The sequence below is a fragment of the Austrofundulus limnaeus genome, unplaced genomic scaffold (assembly GCF_001266775.1).
Source record: "Austrofundulus limnaeus strain Quisiro unplaced genomic scaffold, Austrofundulus_limnaeus-1.0 Scaffold51, whole genome shotgun sequence".
Taxonomy (NCBI): Eukaryota; Metazoa; Chordata; class Actinopteri; order Cyprinodontiformes; family Rivulidae; genus Austrofundulus; species Austrofundulus limnaeus.
Genome location: NW_013952453.1, coordinates 1,509,329 through 1,533,088, shown reverse-complemented (window position 1 = coordinate 1,533,088; position 23,760 = coordinate 1,509,329). Strand labels below are relative to the sequence as shown.

At 38.6% G+C, this 23,760-nt stretch overlaps 1 protein-coding gene across 2 annotated transcripts in view; it reads right to left on the bottom strand.

Moving 5' to 3' along the window:
* The window catches only part of eya2 (EYA transcriptional coactivator and phosphatase 2), a 26,505-nt gene extending 3,302 nt beyond the window's left edge, over positions 1 to 23,203 (bottom strand). The window contains exons 1-11 of one of the 2 annotated variants that reach the window (XM_014008615.1): positions 22,888 to 23,203; positions 12,294 to 12,382; positions 11,966 to 12,006; positions 11,473 to 11,584; positions 10,822 to 10,938; positions 7,651 to 7,727; positions 7,370 to 7,553; positions 6,743 to 6,879; positions 6,526 to 6,609; positions 3,072 to 3,161; positions 365 to 423 (exon numbers count right to left, since the gene is read on the bottom strand). In XM_014008615.1, coding sequence (XP_013864069.1) covers positions 365 to 423; positions 3,072 to 3,161; positions 6,526 to 6,609; positions 6,743 to 6,879; positions 7,370 to 7,553; positions 7,651 to 7,727; positions 10,822 to 10,938; positions 11,473 to 11,575 — 851 coding nt within the window. In that variant the 5' untranslated portion in view covers positions 11,576 to 11,584; positions 11,966 to 12,006; positions 12,294 to 12,382; positions 22,888 to 23,203. Of the gene's footprint in view, positions 1 to 364; positions 424 to 3,071; positions 3,162 to 6,525; positions 6,610 to 6,742; positions 6,880 to 7,369; positions 7,554 to 7,650; positions 7,728 to 10,821; positions 10,939 to 11,472; positions 11,585 to 11,965; positions 12,007 to 12,293; positions 12,383 to 18,584; positions 18,690 to 22,887 lie in introns of those variants that run through there. The other variant, XM_014008616.1, reaches the window with a different exon arrangement.
* Positions 23,204 to 23,760: the final 557 nt, after the last annotated feature.

Sequence of the window (23,760 nt, the reverse complement as noted above, 5' to 3'; positions counted from 1 at the left end):
TGTTTGTGGTTGTAATGTGACAAAATATGGAAAAGTTCAAGGGGTATGAATACTTTTGCAAACCACTGTATATATATATGAAAAGGAATGATAAAGAAATATGTTTTTTTTGTCCTTTTTCTTTTCTTTTTTGAAATACAGGCACTGCACAATCCTTTGATATCCTATATCCTTATGGAAGTAGAAAAAAAAAACATCACGCACAAGCTTGAACGTACAAACGCTTTCACTACTCGTTTCATCTCTWAGCTGTTTTTTTGCTCTGGTGCCTTAAAACTCTGAGGGCACGTCTGGTTCACACATTACAAAAGAACTGCCTGAGTCACTCAGGGGATCTGTAAGTAAAGTAACAGTAGAGGTTCACCTCAGGTCCTGTCCATTGTCGTCTGATGCCACGTCATCAATATGAACCTGGTCACATTCCTGTGAAATGAGAAGGAAGGTGGATCCATCAAGATGTTCATTACAGAGCTAAGGCCTCCACAGACAGGTGAGCCTCGGAAAGAGACAGCACAGCAGAAATAAAAAAGGAAGCGAAATTAACAACACGGGGGCAAGAACTAGGTGCCAACACTGAGCTGCCAAAAGGAGTTAAAATTATAAAGGAATGATTGTGTAACCATAAAGTAAATTCAATTAAATATGCTTTTTATAGGTTATGTCTTCAAAAGGCACTGAGGAGTGCATACTAACCAGAGTGATGAGAACTAAAATCATTTTGTTGCCACAGCCAAAACACCTCCAGCAACATGAGAATAAATCAACTCTTTTACAACAGTTAATTAGGATTAGATAGGGTGAAATAAAACAAACGTCAGTCATAAAAGAACTGCAGAGAAAAAAAACACAAAAAGGCACGTACAACAAACCGTCTGCTTTATTTTACTTTATTTATTTATTTTTTTAGAAATTAGCTCCAAGCTTCTAAATCCCACAACCATCAATGCACACATACCATCTTTGCAACAACAACACAAAGAGTCCTGGTATAATATCTAGCTGTCATGGAATGACCCAGGACAGACAGGCTCTCCTATCACGTTTCAGTCACCCAGACAGAGACGCTACCTCATCGTCCTCACATTGCTGCAGAACTCACTTCCCACTGGCCAGTTGCCACATCCCACTCAGGTGGGATTCAGTCCATTGGCTCAGATCTTCAACCACTGACCATTGCATGCAAACGGGCCTCTTTGTTTCTGAACATACACTGACTGATAAGAATCTCCACATTGTGATCAATCTTTATATTTATTAATTCAGCTAAAAATTCTGACTATTCATTTTTCAGGCAGTCATATATGTATTTATTGGTTTCTGGTTGTATAGCTCTAACACATGTTGGCTTTGGACAACAGTAAGTACAAGATAATTGAGCCTCAAGATCCAACAGCAGGAGCTGTCAGCCCGCTGCAAGGCACTGTTAAGAGATTTCCTCAGCCCTAACAACAAAAGAAGGGATAAAACCCGAGTTTGCAAATGGCTTTGTTGGCTCCTTTCCCTCTCCTTTTGGCTGCTCCTCCTCCCATTTGACTAATTTTCCTTTCGGATAGTCAGACACACACCTATAATTACAACACAACGTTTCCTTGTTCTGTTTTTCTGGGCTCCTTTATAATCTTTTTCCTTTTATCAGAACAAGGTAGAAGAATGTGCGTTAAAAAAAACTCGTGCAATGTTCAGTCACTATTAGATAAGAAAACTGCAACTTTTTTTTTCCTTCTGAGTCATCACTTTCAGAGGTTGCATCAATACCGAAATTAGATTAGGTGCACTTCTAGTAAAGCACATTAGGTCTATCTGTGGAGCACTTATTCCTGCAAAAACGTCCTTTTAATATTCTTGCTTTTCTGTCACTCCAGGAGGGAAAATTGTTTAGAAATTGCTGTAGGAAGAACACTAGGTAGATGATACACGAGTGGATTTTCTAGCAATGATTGCCACATTACGTTGTGCCAAGCAAGAAAACACGACCCAAACGTCAAACCTCTCGATACACTGTGACAGGGGAGGTTTTCTGGTTATGCAAGCTCAGTGCTGGGTAGTTTTCATAAGTTCCAGTTTTCCAGCTTACTGGAAAAAGTCTTACAAGAAATATGACTTTTAAAAAAAAATCATGAGGAAAATGTGGATTTAAGTGAGCGAAGTAAGCCAACATGTTTGAGACTGATACTAATTGTACTGATAATCCATAAAACAAGTTTTAAAGGGATTCCCGTTTAGTTGTAACATTAGACTTTATTTAATAAACATGTATTTTAACTGTAAAATAAAGACTGTAAAAATACTGTAAGATGTTTAGTTTTTATAATTTTTAAACTAAACGTTTAAAAATATAGTACACGGATGGGGCCATTTTATTTATATGCAAAGCATTCTGGGTAAATGATGATGTGGGTAGGTCATCGATGCGAGGCTGCTAGCAAGCTATATCCACCCTGAAGGTTAATATCTGACGATCGACTCTTTTAAATGAAACCAGAGAGTGTTGATAGAGAGGAGAAGGTAGAAATGACTCAGCCAGTAACTGAAAATATGGATGGAGGACCTCAGTTTAGCTTGTCGCGCTAGCACTGAGCTAATACATATAAGGCAATGTAGCGTCAGTGCTAGCACAAAGGCTAATAGGCTAAGCTGAGGATCTTCTTCCATGAAGCAGCTCTGTTGTCCTCCATCCATATTTTCAGTTCCAGGCTGAGTCATTTCTACCTTCTCCTCTCTGTCAACGCTCTCTGGTTTCATTTAAAAGAGTCAATCATCAGATATTGTCCAAGATTAACCTTCAGGGTGGATATAGCTCGCTAGCAGCCTCGCACCGATGACCTACCCATGTCATCATTTACCCAGAATGCTTTGCATGTAAATAAAATGGCTCCGTCCATGTTAAAATATATTTTTAAAAATGTACAAAACTAAACAGCCTGCAGTATTTTTACAGTCTTTATTTTACAGTTAAAATATATGTTTATCAAATAAAGTCTAATGTTACAACTAATCGGGGATCCCTTTAAACCTACAGGTTTATAAATCTGACCTTATTTATTGAAATGTATCTAAATTTGATCACTTACCTCCAGGTCGTTGAAAAAGAGTCTGGAGTCAGCTAGATTGAAGATCATTTCTTCCATCCACAAACCCAGAGATACTGCCTTTGATGAGTCCTGATGAACAGAATAAAGCAGGGAGAATTAGGATTCTTGATATTTTATTTCTATTTCTATTTATTTCTGCGTGCAAAGCAAAAATGATCCTGAAAACAACCCATATCCTTTAAGCAGATTCAAAGTGTGGTGTAAACTTATCTGTGACGGATTTAAATATTTTTATGTACATGTGTCTTATTTTACTGTGGACGGAGTTTTACTTTTAAGACTTGTTTCATACAAGATAAATTTTTCCCAATAAAGTGATTTGTAGTCTGCAAATGTGATTTGAACAATCTAAAAATAGCAACAAAAGCCAAACTGTATCACCCAAAAGGTGGCGCCTCCTTCAAATGGCTAAAGCAAGCGTAAAGGCATCAGTTTAGGCTGACACTAATTGCCTGAAATGTTTGGCATCTAAAGAATTGTCAGTTAAACTTAATTATTAAACATCATTCCTCTTGACATGATGTCAGTGCAGCTGCGTGCTTTTCTTCAACAGTTTCCTGCTCATCGAGCTGACTGACGTAAACAGGTTTTGGAGGGAGGTGAGTGTGAATATGCATCTGTCAGTCAAAGGTGCTGCCAAATGTTATCTTTATCATGAATCCTCATAATGTTGGCCGGTGTTTGAAAAGACCTTTGAAACAATATGTGTATTTCAGTTATCACAACTGGTTAAAAAAATACATAGTATATTTTATTACGCTGCGCTGTTACAACTACAAATAAACACGGCAAGAGCCAACCAGAAACCTGGCTTTGCACCCAGTTGCCACTGATAACTTCAGCTGGAACCCGCCGGTGTTCTAAAGGGCCAAGTTCTGCAGCGATGGGAGTCTTAGTCCCACAAGGAGTGAAATAAGAACAAGTTGGTACTGTTACAGCTACTGTGCGTCGTCATGTAGATTCATCTAAAGTGTTGCACATTTGTAGACATTTAGGCATCACACTGTAACAATGAACACCTTTAACATTAACAATAAAATACTAAAATGTTCTTGCAGAACACTGACTTCAGCATTAGAGAGATTATTATGCAAATTAAAGGAATTTGATGCAATAATGCTAAAAATATACATATAAACATATTTAGAAAAACTACAGACAGTGGATTTAATCCCTCAAGAGGAAGTACCATATCAAACGGACTTCCAAATAAAACAAATATCTACATAACTTCTTACTTATCACCACCCAGGCTCAATTACACTGTTTACTCTTTCTCACACAAAGACATAACCCCGCAAGCCGGCAGGCTTGACATTCCACCAGCTTCAGTTGATAAGTTCAAAATCAAATAATAAATCATCGCCAAATGAAAACGGAGACATCAAAACAAACAGGCTGACAAACAGCCAGAGCACACGGTTGTTTGGGACAACAAAAGCAGGTGTGCGAGAGGAGGTGTGTGTGGTGCATTGTTTTAAAGCCAGCCCTGGCAGCGAGACAAAAACAGAAGAGAAGTGTCAGCCAAAGGTGAGCGTCGCATTAGTGCGTTTGAAATGACAAGCAGGGGCTTTCTCTTGGCTCACAGTGGGGGGAAAAAAGGCTTGATGACACAAGTAGGGTAATTACGACATATCCCTTACCTGAACTGAGGGTAAAAACAGAAGTAATTGGAGACAAAGGGCATCAAAGGTTCAGTAGGATCAATAGGAAGGAGTCCAAGAAGAAAATGATGAGGGGGAAAAAATGAATGGAAATATGTAGAGGGAAGGGTTAAATGTTTAAAAAAGGATTTGTTCTGTTAGGCTAAAAAATTAAACTAATGACCAGTAATCACATTTAAATTTGATACCAAACAGAAAAAAAATGTTATTTTTAAATCCAAAAGAGGAAAACGAACAAAAACTAAAAACACATCAGTACATCACATCTCACCTTTATGCTTATGCAAAGAATTTACTTCATTTAAAATACAGCTGGTGTTGCATGATATATGAGATTATAGATGAGATGATATTGGAGGAGAGCGTCAGTTCCTTGTGTGGTTTTCTATTCACGTTTGGCTCACAAAACTACTGAAAACAAGTGTCTTTCAACACAGCATTGTCGCCTCTTTCTCGGACTTGGCCCAGTCTAGCTGTTTACTAGGGGTGCAACAATACATGTACCCATATCAAACCGTTCAATACAGTGCTTTAGGTTCAATACACACTTGTATCGAACAATACAGACTTTTAAAATTTATTTTATCAACTTGTCTTCGGAAGATGCTCTGTGTTGAAGGATCAGTGGATCTGTGTTCGACTACTCCACCTAGGCTGCATTGTCGAGCGCAGATCCACTGAGAAACTTGCTGTTTCAGCAACATTTAATTTAAAAACTGCATTTTGAGGTTAAACAAATGTTCATAATTAATTTAAATAAATTACAAGTTAAAAGGGGCATGGACATTTCTCTTTTTTTGTATCGAAAAAATATCGAACCATGAGACTAAGGTATAAAACCGAACTGAATCGTGAATTTTCTGTATCGTTGCACCCCCTACTGTTTACAAACAAATATTTTTTATTAATAAAAGTTTAAAAGGTTGCCTCACTAAGTGCAGCCGAATGAAGATAGGAAATGAATTGGGAATTTATAAATAAGCACATTCATCTTGTAAAGGTAGAAAGGAAAGCTGCCAAAAGGGTGAGAGRAACAAAACATTAAGGGGGTAAAAAAGAGAGGCTTGTAAGCCATATTAACACACTTGACTGGAAATCTGTTTTTCCGCCGTCACTCCTTTATTTCCTCATGTCTGAGTTTTGATGTCAGAGTCTGTCCAACTGAGCTCCCCTGGACCCAACAGTGTGTGTGTTTGTGTGTGTGTGTGTGTGTCGGGGTGCGTGGGAGGAATTTTTGGCACACAAGTCCCATTTCAGCACTTTTACAAAGCCTAAACTCTTAGCTCGTCTCTTTCTCGCTCCCTCAGCTCAGCCCCCCTCTGTGTGGCAGAGAAGAAAAYGAAAAGAAACAGCAGCATGCAAAGCCTGCCGGGGTGGGTGGGGGGTGAACTGATCAGCTACGCCGCTCTCAAACTCCCATCAGCCTTGTGTCAACCCAATCGTGAGAATTCAAAACACAGAACCTTGGCCAAAAACAAGAAACGCACCACTGTCCGCCCCTCGTCAGCTGCCTGTCTCTTATGTAAAGGTCCCGCTGACTGTCAGTCACGCTGCAGGTTGTCGGGGTAGCTAAACAACCTTTGTGCATTAAGAAAAGAAACACGAGGGCAGAAGGCAAAAACAGCCGGCGTGTGAAAATGTTCAGGGATGAGACTCAAAAGTGGTGGGCTTTACCTCTTAGACAAACAAATCATAATCCACTGCTGCAAAGCCCTCATTTTTAAAAAACAGTTTCTTTTAACAGCAAATGACAAAACTAAGGGTCATACCTTGCCGAATCGTGAGGAGAAAGTTCCCGTGAGGAGTGAATGGAAAATGATGATGGTTTCATCCAGATCCCAGATAAACACGCGCTGTAGTGAAACAACAGATACGCAACGTCAACCGCACAACAGTTTATCTGTGGGCGTGTGAGAGCGCGAGAAAGATAAATACTGGGGGAGAAATGATGATAATTTCCAGAACTGTGCGAGAGAACGTGTTTACCTCTATATCTGAGTCCAGAGGGGGAGCGGGGTCAATAACTTTTTTTCTTCCCCTCAGCTTGCCATCGGATCCCCTTCGTGCTGGGGTCACCTCCTCCTTACCTGGTGTTGGTGGGCTGGGTGGCGGGTGGTAATCTCCTAAAGTAAACAGAAATCTCTGTAAAACAATTTGCACTTCAACTGGGTCTTTCTGTGATTTTAACTGAATACAGTGTAAAAAAATCCAATAAATGTGAAATTTTATCAGGCATTATTATAAAGACTTGTTTTAAAATGATCTTAAAATGAAGACAGGCTCAGTTTTTTTAGTCTGTCAAAGAGAGACATTGCAAAAAAAGGAAAGTTTTAATAGAAACTAAACTGTGTTCTAAAACAATGAGGCACATTAGACTTGTAGTGAATTTATAAAAACATCCTCAGAACTAGTAGTCTGTCTGACATCATGATGGCAGAATAAAAATACCCAGGTGCTGTATTTAAATTCCATTCACTCTGGAAATATCTTAGTTTTGTTTTTGTTTTCTTTTTCCAAGATGATTTTGCACATGTGATGAAAAACGATCTGCTAGACAAACCGCTTCACAAAATAATTAAACTAAATATACAAAAAAGAGGATTAAAGAAGTACCTGTATGTGATTCTGGGCTGTGATTGGGCATCATAATAGAATGCTCTGGGTGCTGATAAGCTAAWGGAGCTGTGATCGTCGCGGGGCTGATGTTGCTGCTGGTTAAGTAGGGACTGTTGTAGTGATGTGAGTTATAGTAGGGAGAGTACTGACTCTGGCTGTAGCTTGAATATGCAGGAAACTCCTAACGACAGAAAAAAAAAAAGAACATTACTGTCATCAAAATGTGACAAACCGTTGTTATCAGGTGATCATTAATGTCATTATTTCACATTACTCACTTGTTGGGTAGGATTGAATGGGGTYGAACTTGAGATTGCGTGTGTCCCTTGGAAGATTCCCGGTGAAATACCACCGCCTGAGTAACATGCAAAGAGAACAAATATCAAAACAAATCTTATTAATACAGGGTTAAATAATTTTAAAAAAGGACTGGTGGATTCTTTGGTCTCATTTTTTAAATGGCAAAGAAACCTCTGATCTAATTCTGCTGCGTCTGATCTGACCTACGAAGCATAAGGAGGAGGAAGCAGCGAGACTCAGGTTRTTTCCTCGGTGACAGCTCAGAGCTGCAGGAGCTTCGAGTGAGATTTATGACTGACATGACAATACAGGTGGGAAAGTCTGCTGTTTTTACTGCTCCTGCTSCTGCGGTGAGAATCTTCTAATATGATCAAGCTAAGGCAGGAATGTCTTCCTCCTAGCAATCTGTCCTCACCTCAAGCCTCCTGTCAAGGCTGYCCTGTTTTTGTTTGTCTGATTTAAAAAAAAACAATTCCTTGTAAACTAATCACCTCCATTCACCCTGAACAACATCTACAGTTAAGGTTAGTTATTTCTGGTTTGCGGTTGGGCTGGATGGTTTCACTGTTGCCTCAGAGCAGGAAGGTTCGAGTTTGAAACGTTGCTGTGGCTGTTCCTCGGGAGTTTGTGCTTTCTCCTCGCGATTGGAAAGGTTTTCTCTGCGTAGTCTGGTTTTAGATCACAGCTCAGAAACATGCACGGTGATAACAGTTCATTTTAAAAGTGTCAGCGTGCAGAGCAGTTTGTCTCTGTCTTGAGCCTATCTTGCAGGGGGAACGCCACCTCTAATCTGTTAAATATGGGATACGACCTATCCCACCACCCCCCGGCCATTTTGAACTAAATTTAGCATTTATAGAAAAAAATTTCAATAAAAGGAAAACAGAAGAAGAAGACAAGTGAATATGTTACTAGCAGTTATCTAGATGTTATGAACTTGAAAGTATATTTGCATAAATGCTGGCTTCWGGCCAAAGAGGAAGAAACAGGACTTTTCAGAGCAAAATGGCAAAAGAGTGCATTGTGTGACATTGTTTTTCATCCAAAAAGATGAACATTTCCCAGAACTCGTCTAAGAGCTGATCAGTTTTTCAATGATTATTTTAGCCAGTAGTTGTTTAACAGTCCCAGCTTCCTCTCAAYGACATGGTTTTAATATTATTGAAACACCTATTAAGGCATGTTTTTTCCAGTTTATTTTCCAGCATTTTTTCTAAAGATTTATCTTGCCCTTTACTATTTTTTTTCTTCTTGATGCCACAAAGAAAGACAAAAAAAAAAAAAGGATAACGACTCTGTGGCAGAAACTTTGGCAGACAACACCAAAGTCCTCAGAATGACAACAAGAAAAATACTTTCAAGTAAACACAAAAAGACCACCACTTGGTTTCAGTTTTTTTCACACGGAGTACAGTAAGTTTTTGAAGGCTTTGCACTGTCCCCATGTGCATTCTTGTGTTTTGTGTGAATATAACGCGTGACATGGAAAGTTCCTTAAATCATACAAATATTTGAATGTTGTGGCAATTTATTACCGTTTGAAGTTCACATTTAACAATTTATGCCTACGAATATTCAAACAAATTTATTTTGTTTGGGAACAATGTCCCTCAAACTCTAATTACACTGTTAAAAACTGTTTGTAGGTCTGACAGCGGTGCTCTAACAAAGCACGGTCCCAAAGAGCTTTGCAGTTCGTCGGAGGGTTCCATCAAAAGCTGCTTTGCATGAATATTTACATTCCTGCGTAATGTCTCACATCTGAATATTCTTTAAGGAGAAAGTAAAGTGGAAAACAAGAATTGTCTCCAAAGGTTAAAACAAATAATAATAATAAAACTAAAGCTGATCAGGAGTTAATGTGACTTTGGAGAGGAATTAAACGTGAATTTCATAATATAGCTCACAATTTTGAAAGGGTTAGGTCCCATCTTAAAGGACCACCTATCATCACAGCATCACAAAGTGAGTAATTTTGTGAACAAGGTCCATCTGTTAAGAGTCAAAGTTAAGCTCTGGAAAAAAAAAATATAAGATGCACGATTGTCAAAGGGCTGAAATAAAATAAAAATATTTACAAGTGATGTCATGACAAGTCTGCTTAAATGCTTTACTTGAGAATAACAAGCTCTGTAGCAAAAAATAAAAAATAAAAAAAAACTTTTTTCAAATTTTGTACAATATTATTTGGAAATTATATATACAAACATTATTCCTTGGTTATAAGCTGCACATTCTTGTCACTATTATCTAATTATCATTCTTTTATAAGTAAAAGAGTGAAATAATTCAAGTTTGTGTGCAAATATAAATGCATTTTTCTACGAATATCTAAATATTATTTAAAAAGCAGCCAAATGGCTTGCGTTAAAATGAAAAGAACGAGCATGTAGTAACAAAAACCTCATCCCCGTGTCATTTGTTCAGGGTCCTTCGAAAGGTTTTGTCTCTCTTGTGTCTCATTCGTACAGTGGAAACAGCTCACGCTGCGTCTGCAACATTATTCCTGCTCACCCCTCTGTAGAGCGCCCCTTAACCTTTCCCCTGTCACACACAAGGTCAATTTCACGCTGCTTTCAAAGCCATAAAGCTGCACTGAGCTTCGGGCGCCGGAMAACTGAGGAATGCGTACAGCATCGTCACTCGCACTCAATCAGACACACCCGCTGACGTGGAGAACTGCGCACACTCCCAAGAATAACACGTCTTCATCTAAGCATGTGTTTATCAGAAAACGCCTCTGCCAAGCTTTTGTTGAAGCCACAATTCTTTTTTTTTTCTTTTCTACATAACTTATGTCTTCTTCTTTGTGTCCACACAGTTTCTAAATCCCTTTTTTTTTTCTTTTTTGCTGAGAAACAAACAAGAGCTTGCATGCTGTGTTGTTGGTCTGAATGGAGAAAGGGGGCCTGACCCTGAGAAAAGAGGAGGGAGGGGGGAAAGAGACTTTTGACGCCAGGAGCCCAGACCGCAGCTAATAGAGAACAGGTGTGGCGGCAAGGAGAGGAGATTAAAGAAGAAGAGATATGAGGAGATGTGAGGGGAACTTACAGCACGCATGGATGCTCCTGTGGTTAAATCAAAAGGTATTTTACAAAAAAATGTCTGTCGACTGTTAGTTCTCAGTCCATGCAGCGTTTCCGACTAACCGTGTGTGTGAGAGTAGCTGTAGAGACTTTGACTCGGAGGCGTTCCGCTGAAGTTTGAGTAGCCCAGTAGTCCTGTCTGCCCCGGAGAATGACTCAAACCGTCCTCTGTCTTAATGTCTACAATAAAAAAATTTCATTAAAATAAATAAAAAAAGTCAGAATATTTATGTTGAATAAACCCAACCAGCATGTAGGACAAACTTCTTGTATTAGGAGAATTATTTTTACTAATGCCCATTATCCCAACAAACTTTTTGAGTTAAAAAGAGGCTTTTTTTGATTGTTTTGTTGTTTGGAGCTCACGTGTTGATTAGTTAATGAAACGGTTTACCCTGGGGAATGCATAGTTTTATGTGTCAGTAAAATGTAAATATATTGCTTTGAATACTCAGATTACCAAAGAGGAACTGATCATTTACATGTCAGAGGTCATTTTACCTCTCATGACCCCTTTGTTCTCTTTTTTTTGCATTGTTACTGTTGTTGACTTCATGTATGGTTTTATTTATGTCCCAAAGATACACTAACTCAGACATAATTAAAACCTAACTGTATGAATACCTTGCCATCACGTYACAAACAACTTTTCCAACTGAGATTATTTTAAAGCAAGTCATGATTTTCACAACACATTGCTGTTTGTGTACTTACTGTAAGACGGCATGCTGTAGCCCTGCGTGTGGTGGGTGTAATGGGTGTATGGTCCTGCAGGCTGGAGGGCCGGGCTGTACTGAGTCTGCCCGTATGCAGCCATGACACTGATCTTAGAGAAGAAATACACACACATAAAAGAGGAATTTTTCTGACTAGTTCTTCTTCTCTTCTATTGTTAGGACCTAACATCACTTTTGCACATTAAAATTTTTGTGAGAAGGAACCATTTACTGTTGGGAACATCAGGCAAAATTTGAGACCTTGCTTCCTCAAATATTAAAAGAAAACTATATCAAATAACACAAAAGGTCAGAAGTTGTTACAATTTCCCCTTGTGTAGAATAAGCAAAATGTAAAATGTTGCCTGTTATTTGTAAGCTCAAAATATGGTTTATGTGTCATGACGAAGGTATGGTGCAATTTCAGTTTTAATTTCAATGAGAACTGTAATAAAATAAAATTTAAAAATTTAAAAATAGAAAAAACTTACCAGAAGTACTTAATGGGTTTGAAACAATGGATATGATGTCCCTGTTAATGAGCCAAATACAACAATTAGAGCTAAACAAACCATCAGAAAATGAACAAGAACAGAAAAAAAATTGCTAAATAGTTGTCAACTTGAAAATAAGTCACTTGGATATTTTTTTATAAGAGACCAGCAAATAAAATAACCCTATATGCATCTAAAATAAAAGCTGCACAATTTTGGTAAATTTATCATAAAGCAAAATAAAGAAATAAGAAAACACTTCTTTAGTGGATAAACAAGTTGTCTTTGCTTTAATCTGGATCTGTCTCATCTTTTGTTTTCTCACCTGGGATTAAAAAAGGGAGCTGAATTTTCTTTTTTTTTTTTTTTTGTCCCACTTCAGTTAGTCTGGTTCTTCTGAAACTGTCAACTCTCCTGTAAAAATAATCAAAAAACAGATGTTAAGCTACCAGACTAATAAGGAGTTACTGTATGGAGAAACATATGTACATCGCTCTATATAAAGTGACTGATTTCAACAACACATTTGGATATTTTATTTTTTAATTGTTCTCTACTTCGTAAGTAAAGCTGTATTTATTTATACAGTCTGAAGAAAGGGTTTGTGAGATTTTGTACTTTAAAAAAATTAACAACGTGCACTCAATCCAAAAAAAAAAAAAAAGGCTACAACTCCTCCAGAACTCTGCAGCCCGGATCATAACCTGTCCTCCATCACCCCGGTTCTGCAGCAACTTCACTGGTTGCCCAATGAAGCGAGAATAAATTTAAAAATTTTAACTCTCACTTTCAAATGCATCCATAACCTGGCCCCTCCTTATTTGTGTGACCCCCTTCATATCTCTACTCTCTCGTGCCCTTAGATCCACAACTGCCACTGATCTTACAGTTCCTTCTGCCCGTCTTGTCACCGTGGGCTACAGAGGCTTTACTCTGGAATTCCCTCCCTCCTGTCATCAGGAATACAGACTCTCTTTCCTCTTTCAAATCAACACTTCTGTTCAAAATGGCATACTCGCTGTAATTTCGTTTTAAATGTCGTTTTATGGATCTTTTTAATTTTTTTTTCTCTGTTCTTATTAACTGTTTTTTTTAAATGCTTTTGAAAGGTGACCTTGGGTTTTTGAAAGGCACCTTGAAATAAAATGTATTATTATTATTATTATTATTACAAGAATGTTTGATCCAGCTCTGAACTGCTATTAACTGAATAAAATTAGATAAAAGATCGAATGGAAAAGTGGTTGGATTGAAACATATTTTTACTACAAAAACAGTTTTGCACAAGGTGATATACACAGCCCTGTTATGTGCCAACAACTACAGGAAGCTCCCTAAAAACTATTTGTTTGGGTTTTAGTTACAGTYGGTTTAATGTTTGCTTGAGATTAAATTACAGTTGTTCACCTCAAGCCCATCCAACATTCATCCATCCGTGTTTTCCTTGCTGGGTCTCGGAAGCTGGTGCTCATCTATTAGCAGTCATTGTGTGAGAGGCAGGGTACGCTCTGGACAGGTCGCAAGTCCTTCACAGGGCCACATAGAGACGAACAAGACAAACGATCATTCACTCTCCCACTCACGCCTGGGAGAACGTGCAAACTCCACACAAAAGGCCGGCAGGCCATCCTGTGACCTTTTTTTTTTTTTGCTAATGGGGCTAAATACACACTCAAAACAACAGATGGGATAAAACACATTTGTGTTTTTTTCCAGCATTGATCAATGGGAAGTTTTGTGTTTTTCTTGACCATCAAAGAGTCAAAGCTGTGTTCCATAGATTTTTGGTACTGATGCAAATTTACCGTTGGATTATTTTCCCTAATAAACAAATAAAAAAAGTACAAAGTTTCCATGGAGTTCTTTTAACTATTAGGTCTAATGAAAATCTGATTTATTTCTTTGTATAACATTTATTTTATTAATTTCACACCTTATTATTTTCTCTCTCTCTGTATCTCCCTTCTGGTTTGCCTACGGGCCATGTCATCGTTGGAAAGCTGAAGCTGATGGCTCCAACCTCGCTGACAACAACAAAGACAAATGGCTGCTGAGAGTTACAGGTCCAACAAGAATTCACTGCCACAAAGAAACTGTCTAATGATTTTTTTTTTTACATTCTTTCGAAGCACAAGCAACACATAAAACAATGTTATGTGTTTAATTGCCCAGTACAAAGCTGTATCAATATGCACCAGTTCTATGGTTAGGCTTTTAAAACGTCAAATCTAAACTAAACATGATGTGACAGAAATGAAAGATTCACAAAATTACATCATCACATCACTTATTCTAAACTATGGGTTCGTGTTTAAGCTTTATTCAACTAAAAACAGTTCTTAACTTCATTCGAAGGTCTTGCACTCACCAMAAATGCTAATTTAAAATACTAAGAAAAATATTTTTAAAAGTGCAAGTRTAATTTGCTTTTTCAAGTTCATCCCGGAGTTCAAAAGTGAAATTCACAGTTGTTCAGGATGCCTTTTGAATAAAGCGTGATGCACACACATGAATGGACACACACACAAAAACACTGTGTGCGACAGCCAAGGCACTTCCTGGTTCAGGGCGAGGCCTGGGAGGAGAGTGTCCGAGGCCATGGGAACTACAGGACAYCGGAGGGAAGAAGAACAGAGCTCAGCAGAGATGTGGAGAGCCAAGGTCTGAAACTGAAGCTTAAACAAACTCAGCAGGGCCACCGGGGGGGCCACAAGGCCACAAGGCCAGTCCCACTAACTTCACCTAGGATCCAGGGTTCTGCTAGTCCACTGCTTCTTTCACGGGTATCAAATTCTAGCCTTTGTGTTGTGCATTGTTTTTAAAGTTGAGGAGCAATTTGACACAGTTTAAGGGAATAACTAACTCTAGGAGATGAAAACCTGATTGACACAAAAGTGAATCACCTAATAAGCAAGTAGCATTTTAACAGACTACTCTATGGACAAGTGAGCACCACTGATGAAACAGTTACTGCATAAACACCAATCTCAATTCAATTCAAAAATGTTTTCATTTAATTAAAAAATAACTATTTACAATAAAAAACAAGAAAATACACAAATCAAAAATCAAAATAAAATGAAAGGTAGCAGAAGAAGAATAAATCTTATAATGTCTGCCCCTTTTATCTCCAGAATATATTCAAACGAAACATAATTTACAAATAAAAACATCAACTCAAACAACAATTCATTTTCTCATTTTACTTTTCATATACCTTCATAAAACTAGCTTTTATCTGTTCCTTAAATATATACATAGATCTAGCATTTTTAAGATCATCTTCCAGGCCATTCCACAATCCTATACCCTGGATTAAAGTGCATCTTTCTCTCAAACAAGTACAAAAATATGGCTTTACGAACTTTTCCATCCCTTTAAGATAATAACAACTGTCTCTCTTAACAAAATTTGCCTGAATGTTGGAAGGTAATACGTTTCTGTGAGCCTTGTACATAAACAGTAAAATGTTATAGTCAACCAAATCATAGAATTTCAAAATTTTCAGTTTGCAAAATAATGYATTTGATGGATGGTTGTAATGTTTTCTCACAATAATTCTAATGGCTCTTTTCTGCAAAACAAAAACTGTGATTTGTAATCTCTCTTCAAACTGTTCCAAGTGTTGCCTCTAATCATAGAAAACTAGCTGTTGTAAAAAGCAGAAAACATTGACATGCTAAAAGACAATTATGGAGCAGAATTCCAGTCCTACTTTTGTTTTTCACATTTATCAAGCTACTCAAACCATATATTTTCCTGAACCTAACCAGGCATTTGGGTGACTAAACCTAGGCAAACAGTGACTAAAAGTGAATGTAACAATTTGCTAAAATATACAATCAAATTGACAGTTTGTTTTTTAATTATGGTATTTTCAGAGGCATAATGTCTTACTTCCTTGACGCGACAAATGCTCTTTTTTTCAGCTAATGAAAGAAGATCATAATGAACCAAGTGCCAACCACAGGCTGAGAATTTTAAAAAATGTGCCCACGACAGCAAAGCTGCTCAGCGACTTTCCACTGTCATTTCTTTTGTAGGTGCAGCACTTCATTTAGTCTCACAATAATCCATTGCAAAGTGAACTGAGTGCATAGAACTTGGCTAATTTTACTAATTTTTGTGAGAATGGGTGGAACTAAATGGTGGCGCAAATGGGCTACGAGTGAGGTGATGTATAATTAGTTTGAAGCATACTATTCCCCTGAGCTACTGCATACATCAGCAACGTAAAGGCACAGTGTGTAGGAGTTGTTGTTTTCAGCGACATCTAGTGGTTGAGTGGTTGAATCATCCTCCCTGGTCCTCCCCCCACCCCCACCCCCCGCTTCCAAACRCAAAGGAGTTGCTACGGTGTCTCTCAGGTGTCAAAAACCTTTGATAATTCCAACCGCGATGTCTACCAGCAGCTTCAGGGCTAGTGATGTTTCAAGTGGTAAGATTATGAGCTTTAATAAGTAAAATTATCCCAGCTACAATGACAGACAACAAATATTACATTTATAGTAAAACCGTTTTTGATGCCGCTACCGCAGTTTGTCCTTCATGAGCCTTCCTAGACAAGATGGCGGCTGCCTGTAGTGGCGACCTGCGACCATGGAGATATAAACAGCTTTTTATAAGGTAAAAATAATAAAACAAGGTCTTTGTCTGCAATGATTAGACATGTTTTTTATTATTGTCATTAGTGATTATCTCAGTTTCGGCTAAAAGGATTGACAAAATCCTACACACTGTGCCTTTAATTAAAATAAATTTAAAAAAATAAAGTTTTACAAAAGCAATTAAAAAAAACTGGAGAAAATCTAAAGAATTGGATTATTTATTTTTGACTGTCTGGTCAAAGGTTTCACAAGAACAAATTGTGTCTAACATAATGCATGATCAAAACAATATGTTTTAAAAACTGCAGTGGTTTGTTGCATCCATAATATTATTATCAAACTAGTAAGAAGTAGCAGCCAAAGCACAAATGGTCTCTATTCACATGGTAAAATCACTTGAGTGGTCACTGGTGGTGATGAGATTAGTCTCAGCTGACCCTCCACATTTTCCATGAATCAATAATTATCTGGTGTCTGATGTTTGTCTGATGATGCTCATATGTGTATACAGAGTCAGTATGTGAGCTGCTTCACTGTCTGCCTTCATGAGACAGAACAGTCATGTTACCGACTGCAGTGACCGTCTGATGGCTTGACTTATTGAAACAGTACGCTTCTAAATCAGCGGACTGAAAAAAGGTGACTTGCTAGTCTGTTATTGCGCCATATGGGACCTCCACCTGGAGCCCTCAATTTGGACAGTCTTTATAAGTGCCTGGGGGGATCTGAGGGGGCGGCTGAATCACTGTTGCACACAAACGTCTCTTCTCAGTGGCTGATAAAAAGACGCAGAACAAGGGGCCACTATTTGGTTCTGTGTGACAGTTTTATTTTTATTTTTTTGCATGGGAAAATGGTGCCATCTGCCAGCTACTGCTTTCTCCCGAACACTTCTAGCACAAATTTCAGCAAGGCAAACTTTAGGAAATGCAGCCTTTTAATTTCATTCAATTATGTTTGAAAACAACCACAGCAAACATTAACTTTGTTAAATAAATTGCAGTTTTAGTTGTAGAATAATAATTCATATTGATGATTTTTGTGGCAGCTTTTATAAAAAAACAGCAATGATGACACAGGATATCACCATAATGTAGTCAAGCTGAAATGCCCATGTAATCTGTTTGCACTTATTTCACCTAAGCTCAGCATGAGTGTTATAAAGAAATGTATTTCTTGAACCAGTTGGTAAAAAAAGGAGAAATGAATCCAGCAGAACTCCAACATCATTCTTGTGCTTTTCACAACATAAATGTAACATTTTCCTTATAAACAACTGAACTACTGCTATTATCGGTACACCCGCATAAAACAAGCATCAGAAACATCCAGCAGGTTCAAAATAAGAGAAACTTTTTTTTTAATTGCTGAGATGGAAAAACACATGCCGTTTCCACACTTCAATCGCCCAAGTGTCCTGTATCATTTAAGTCATTTTATGCCAGGCCTATACTAACTGAACTATAACAAAACATTTACATAACCAAACAAATAACAAGGAAACTTGAGCAAGACTTTCAGAAGCGATTAATCCTAACTGACAGGTTCAAAAACATACACACACACGCACACCTGACTTATTCTACTTGAGGTGAATAAACACTAAATTCACGGTATGACAGATATAAAGCTCGTGTGACGAAAAAAAAAGAAAGATTCTACAACAGGGTCCAATTAATCTGTAGCAACCTCGTTGTCCACTCTGTCTGCACTTTGTAACTCTACCTCCAGAGTCAATGGGCTTTGCTTTTCACTTCAGTAACTCTTGCAACAAAAAGACTTTAATGCCAAGACCCCCCTGTGTTAGTAATGAAAACCTCCTTATAGGCCAGYGAGTCTTTATCTCCCTCAGCACACAGTGTTTCCTTTTTCTATTTTTTTCTTCGTTTAAAGGACTTCTTAAAAAAATTCAGCTTTTTTCAATGTCTTTTTTTGTCCAAGGACTATTATTAAAATAATATTTTGAATTTCCCCCTTTAATATTGCACAATTGAAGAGGGACCACCTACCCCATCTCTCCCGAAACCAGTGCCCCAGGACGAGGGTCAGGGGAGAGGGACAGCTGGCAGACCTCCCAGCAGCCTGGAGGAGGTGCGGGGTTGCCGGACTGGACTGACCCCCAAGTCAGATGGTGGTCTGGCTCCCAGGTAAAAAAAAAACAAAAAAACATCTGGTCCAGAGATGGGAAAGGGGTGGTCGCACAGGCGCTCGCACATTCAGAAGCGGCACACGCTTGACTGCACGAGCTCTCCCTGCCTTCTCTAATGAACTCCCTCTCGCACACAAGGCTACACACACACTCCAAGACACGCCGCTTTATTAGTCATTAGGATGAAAAGGTTTGCCCTCAATCAGTCTCTTCTGCACGGGATGGTAAATGGCCGCCCTAGTTGCTAACAGCTGGCCGGACAGAACCTTGCCTGGTAGGTGAGGTTTACAGGCGCTGCAGATGGAGTGAGGTCCAATTACGTCTTTACCAGCAGAATTAGTCAAGAACTGAATGTACGAATTAAACAAAAAAAAAAAAAAAGCTGTGATTTATGTGGTAATATGCAACAACATTAAAAGGGCAAAGCTGTAATAACCACTAATCAGGACTGTGGAAAATACCTAGAAAAGTTCATTTTAAAGAAAATTTCTGATGGTTAAAAAAATATTGTTGGAACTAAAGAAGAATATTTTTTTTTTCTTTTTGTTGTGATTTGCCGCTGAAAGCTCAGAAAAAAAGAAACATGGTCAGTGAGGATTTTGTTGCGATGTGTGTGGCTTTACTGTTCTCAGGATGAGATAAGGAGAGCAGAGATATCCAGAGAGACAGCTGCTGTCTGCTGACAGCACAGGGTTTATTACACACTCACAGACCTAAGTACACCAGCACGGGGCCTCCCCAAGAGCTCTCTGGGGACTTTGGGAAATTAAAAAAAAAGGGGGTGAAAAGGATAGAAGGAGGCAGAAGATACTCAGAGGAAAGTTTGATCACTTTTGAGCATCAAATTATCTACCAATTTTGACTTTTTGCTACATAATATTAAAGAAAAATATTGTTTTGTACAAATCACTGCACTGACTGGCAGGGCAATAAATCAAATCTGGTACTACCGGACTAATAACTCAACTGCCCAGAACTCTTTCAAACGTATGTCAAAAAAACATTTATTTTACCATTATTTAACCAGGCGGAGATCACAGATCTCTTTTTAGAGGGTGGCTTGGGCCTAAAAGCAACCTATTGTACATATTTTGGGGAGTGGGGGGAAAACCCGGAGAAAACACAAGCACGAGGAGAACATGCAGACTCCACACAGAAAGAYGCCAGGTCCAAACTGGGGATCGAACGCAGGACCTTCTTGCTGTGAGTTGTCCATGCTAACCACTGAGCCGTCGTGCTGCCACYTTAGTGGAGAACATGTCTTTAAATTTAACACATAAGGTGGAAGCACAGTGGTGTAGTGGTTGAGACGGTCTCTAGTTCCTCTTCCAATCAGGGGCCTTTCTAGGTGGGGTTTGCATGCTCTCTCTTTGCATGTGTGGGTTTTTTATGTGCTCCTGTTTCCTCACACAGACCACAAACACACACGTAGCTCTAAATTGTCCCTATAGGTGTGAGTGTGTGTCTGTGTCCCTGCGATGGATGTGCGATCTGTCCTGGGGGTACCCTGCCTCTCGCAGRGTGACAGCTTGAAATACGCAGAGTCAGCTGTCGCATAAAGAGCTTACTTGGATTTTATCTTGACATTAACCCTTTAATTATTTTTGGCTCTATGTTGTTCAATAATAATAACCCTCCTGAGTTTTTCTTCGTTTATGTTTATACTTTTGTTAATTTTGTGACGAGCAGAAAGTATAGAAACACTAGTACACATTTTAGTAAGTAGAAGTAAGAGAAGTTAGCTTGTAGCATAATGAGCAAATAAAATGAAATTGGCAAAGAAGAAAAAAACGTAAAAAAAAGCTAATAAAAACGCAATCTGACAAAATTTCACTTCGGCAAACAATGTTGTTGAAAAGATTTCGGTCTGTTTAAGTTCATGCTTGGAAAAGCCTTGTCTCATCATTCGTCCGCAGCTCTGTCCATTGTCAAAAACCAGAAAAACGAGTTGTCACCTCTTATTCATTGTGTACAAAGTGCTGGAATACAGACAAGTAAGTATGTCGTCTACGAAAGAAGCAAAACAAGCAGATCATCTTTACCACGTCTACCTTCAGACAAACTGACTTTGGACACGATGTTCACCAAAACAAAAACAAAACAAGAAAAAAAAGTTGCCACTCAAGTGTCAACTGAAAACTAATTGAAAGCGTGACACTTCCTTTACATTATAAATTAAATCCTGTCACTCAAGTTTAGCATTAAATACTTTTCTGATCGTTCTTTTCGACCTGAAAGTTTTTGCTGAAACCTTCAATTCGAGTTCAGTGCAGACGTTTGACTCCCAGAGAAACGTGGGGCAGGAGGACGAGAAGGGCGCACAGAAGCTTCGAGACGTCAAGAACCGAGCAGCTGTGAAGGAAAATATAATAAAATCGGTGCAGATAAAGTCAGGAAGAGCAGAACTTCCTATGAAAATATTTATCATTCCAGAAACTTTTGGCCAAAGAGAGGTTTGGAATTAATTTGTGTTTTCTTAAGAGGGGGGTGCCTTGCGTTGCAGGATGGGGAATTCTCCACAACCCGGGACAACGTTTTGGGCTCGCTGCTTATTCACAATTTATTAGAGCTGGTAATAGGAACCATGAAGGCTGAGGGGAGAGAGGGCGATCGAGCGAGAGGGTCTCGGGTCAGCCGTAGAGAGAGAGAGAGAGAGAGAGAGAGAGGGGCAACCCAGAAGTGGGGCCTGGTGTTATTAGGAGACGAACCACAGTGTTAAATCACACACACTCCAGCACACACCTTCGGTATGCGGTCTGAACGCACCTCTCGCCCGCCACAGCCAGAACCCTGAATGTTATTTTGCGAGAGTCGAAATATTTGAGATTTAGTAGGCTTTACAGCCCACTGAGAATTGAAACGTGATAGCTCAATTCTCAAATAAATCGTCTTTGGTTGGCTGCAAGACTGAAGACATATTTCAGATAATTGACTCTGAAAATAAGAGACATGTGTCCGATTGGTTTGACAATAAATAGAAACGAGGATTATATTGTTTTCAGATTTTGAAATAGTGTATAAATTTACACATTTCCTTGCAAATGAAAAGTTTGCATGAAAAAAGTTCTGAAGACAGATATGAAAATAAAAAAAATCATATAGGCAACAACCTAAAATACAGTTTTCATGAATAGAGTGCCATTTAAATCCATGTACTGCTTATCATTCACTTAAAACATCCAGGGAGAACAGACTAAATAGGAAATAAACGGCGAGCTAAAAAAAAAAAAAGGACAGAGAGCGACTTTCTGGTCCGAAGCCATGAAGGGGTCCTTGAAAAAATATGAATACCAGCTTTGAAAAATGCTTAGCGTGGCTTCCCCCCGTAATTTTCTTTTAATGACGGTCCCTGCRTGCAGCTGGAGGGTTTGTCTGTGATTTGGGTGCAATCTTCTGCAGTTAGGCCTGAGCAGAAAGCACTGCACTGATTCAAGCAACACCAAGAAAAACAAAGGAGCTCAATTAAAAGGGAAGGTCCTGCATGCTCTTACCCCAGACCTTTAAACAGCACACTGTGGGACAAATTACTCTTATAAAGGACTTTAATGTGTACTAAAATATGAACTAACCTTCCCTGGCAGTGTATATAAAGCTAAACACTAATTTATTATTACTGAAGGCCATTATTGAAGACAAATGTGTTCATTAAATAAGGAACAAAGACCTATCTAATATTCAGTGTGAGTTGTGTCTCAGGGTTGGTTAAAAATTTAATGTTTATTTCCATGATTGTTATTGTTTTGTTTTGTTTGTTTACTCAAACCTCACACATCACACAAATAAGTCAACCATCTCCTAATAAGTCCTTTGWTATATATAAAAAATGTGAAAACATAAAAATATATTTTTGCTTGCTGTTATTATTTTAGTGTAGCCTTTTGTCTTACAAGAAATAAAAACTATTTTTTAATTAGAATAATAATAATTAAATTAATAATTAAAGCACAATATGACGTTAAAATGTGGACTCTCGTATGCACCTAAAAACATTTAAAACATTCTTAAGATTTTATTTTTTTAGGCTTTCTTACCAATTCCTTTTCTGTTTACGGGTCTGAGTTCAAAACAAAGAAACTCAAAGACAAGTTTTATAAGTAGACGCAAAAATAAAACAAACAGCTGAGGATAAAATTGACCTTAAAATGAAAATATKTCCCACCTACCATTATTTAGAATGAAGCAAACAAGTCCGGGTGTCACAGCGGTGGTTGGCTCTCCATGCCCGGAGGAGCCTCCGCAGATTTCTCCCAAATATCTGCGGAAATCAGCGCTCGACTCGTGTTCTGAGGCRGAAACCAGGAGCCTCTGTGAGCCCGGTCGGCTTCGGCAGGTTCGGCTCTCTGCGGACACGCACACCGATGYGTCCTCTGCTCCCCCGGCTGCTTCGGGAGGACTGTTTGCTTTACCGGCGGCGGGGAAGTGATGTTAAATAAATGAGCGAAGATTTCTTGGTTCCACCTCCTCCWGTTTCTCTTGAAGAGGCGCGCGCTGCACAACGCACAACCTGGGCGTGTGTTCATGTGTGGGTGTGCGCGTGCCACCAACTTTTTTTTTTTTTTTTTTTTAAATCTCCACAGTGCTTCACTTCTCGGCTTTTCCTCTCTCTATTATCTGTCCTTTAAATGTTTGTTGGGTCAGGAGCTCTTCACCTTGCTGTGTTTACTCTCTGAGCGCCTCGCGGAAGAAGATTTGGCAGATTGCGGTAAATAACTCCGAGTTGTTSACAGGTTTATCAGGAGTTTATCTTTGCTGTTTAAGTGTGGGTGTATTCCCCCCCCCACCCACCACCTTTATTCCAGAGGTTCTCAAACWAGGGTCCCTGGACCCCCAGGGGTCCGCAAGAGGTATCTTGGRGGTCCTCAAAWTTTTTTTTACTAAAATGTTAATTTAGTTATTTTTAAAAAATTGCATGGACATGAACTAATAAAACAAACATAATCTTAAAATACATATTCCCATGGCATTTGGGTGTTGAAATGACAATAAATTATCTTTTAAAACAGAATGGGGTTTATGAGGGGGTCCCTATATATATA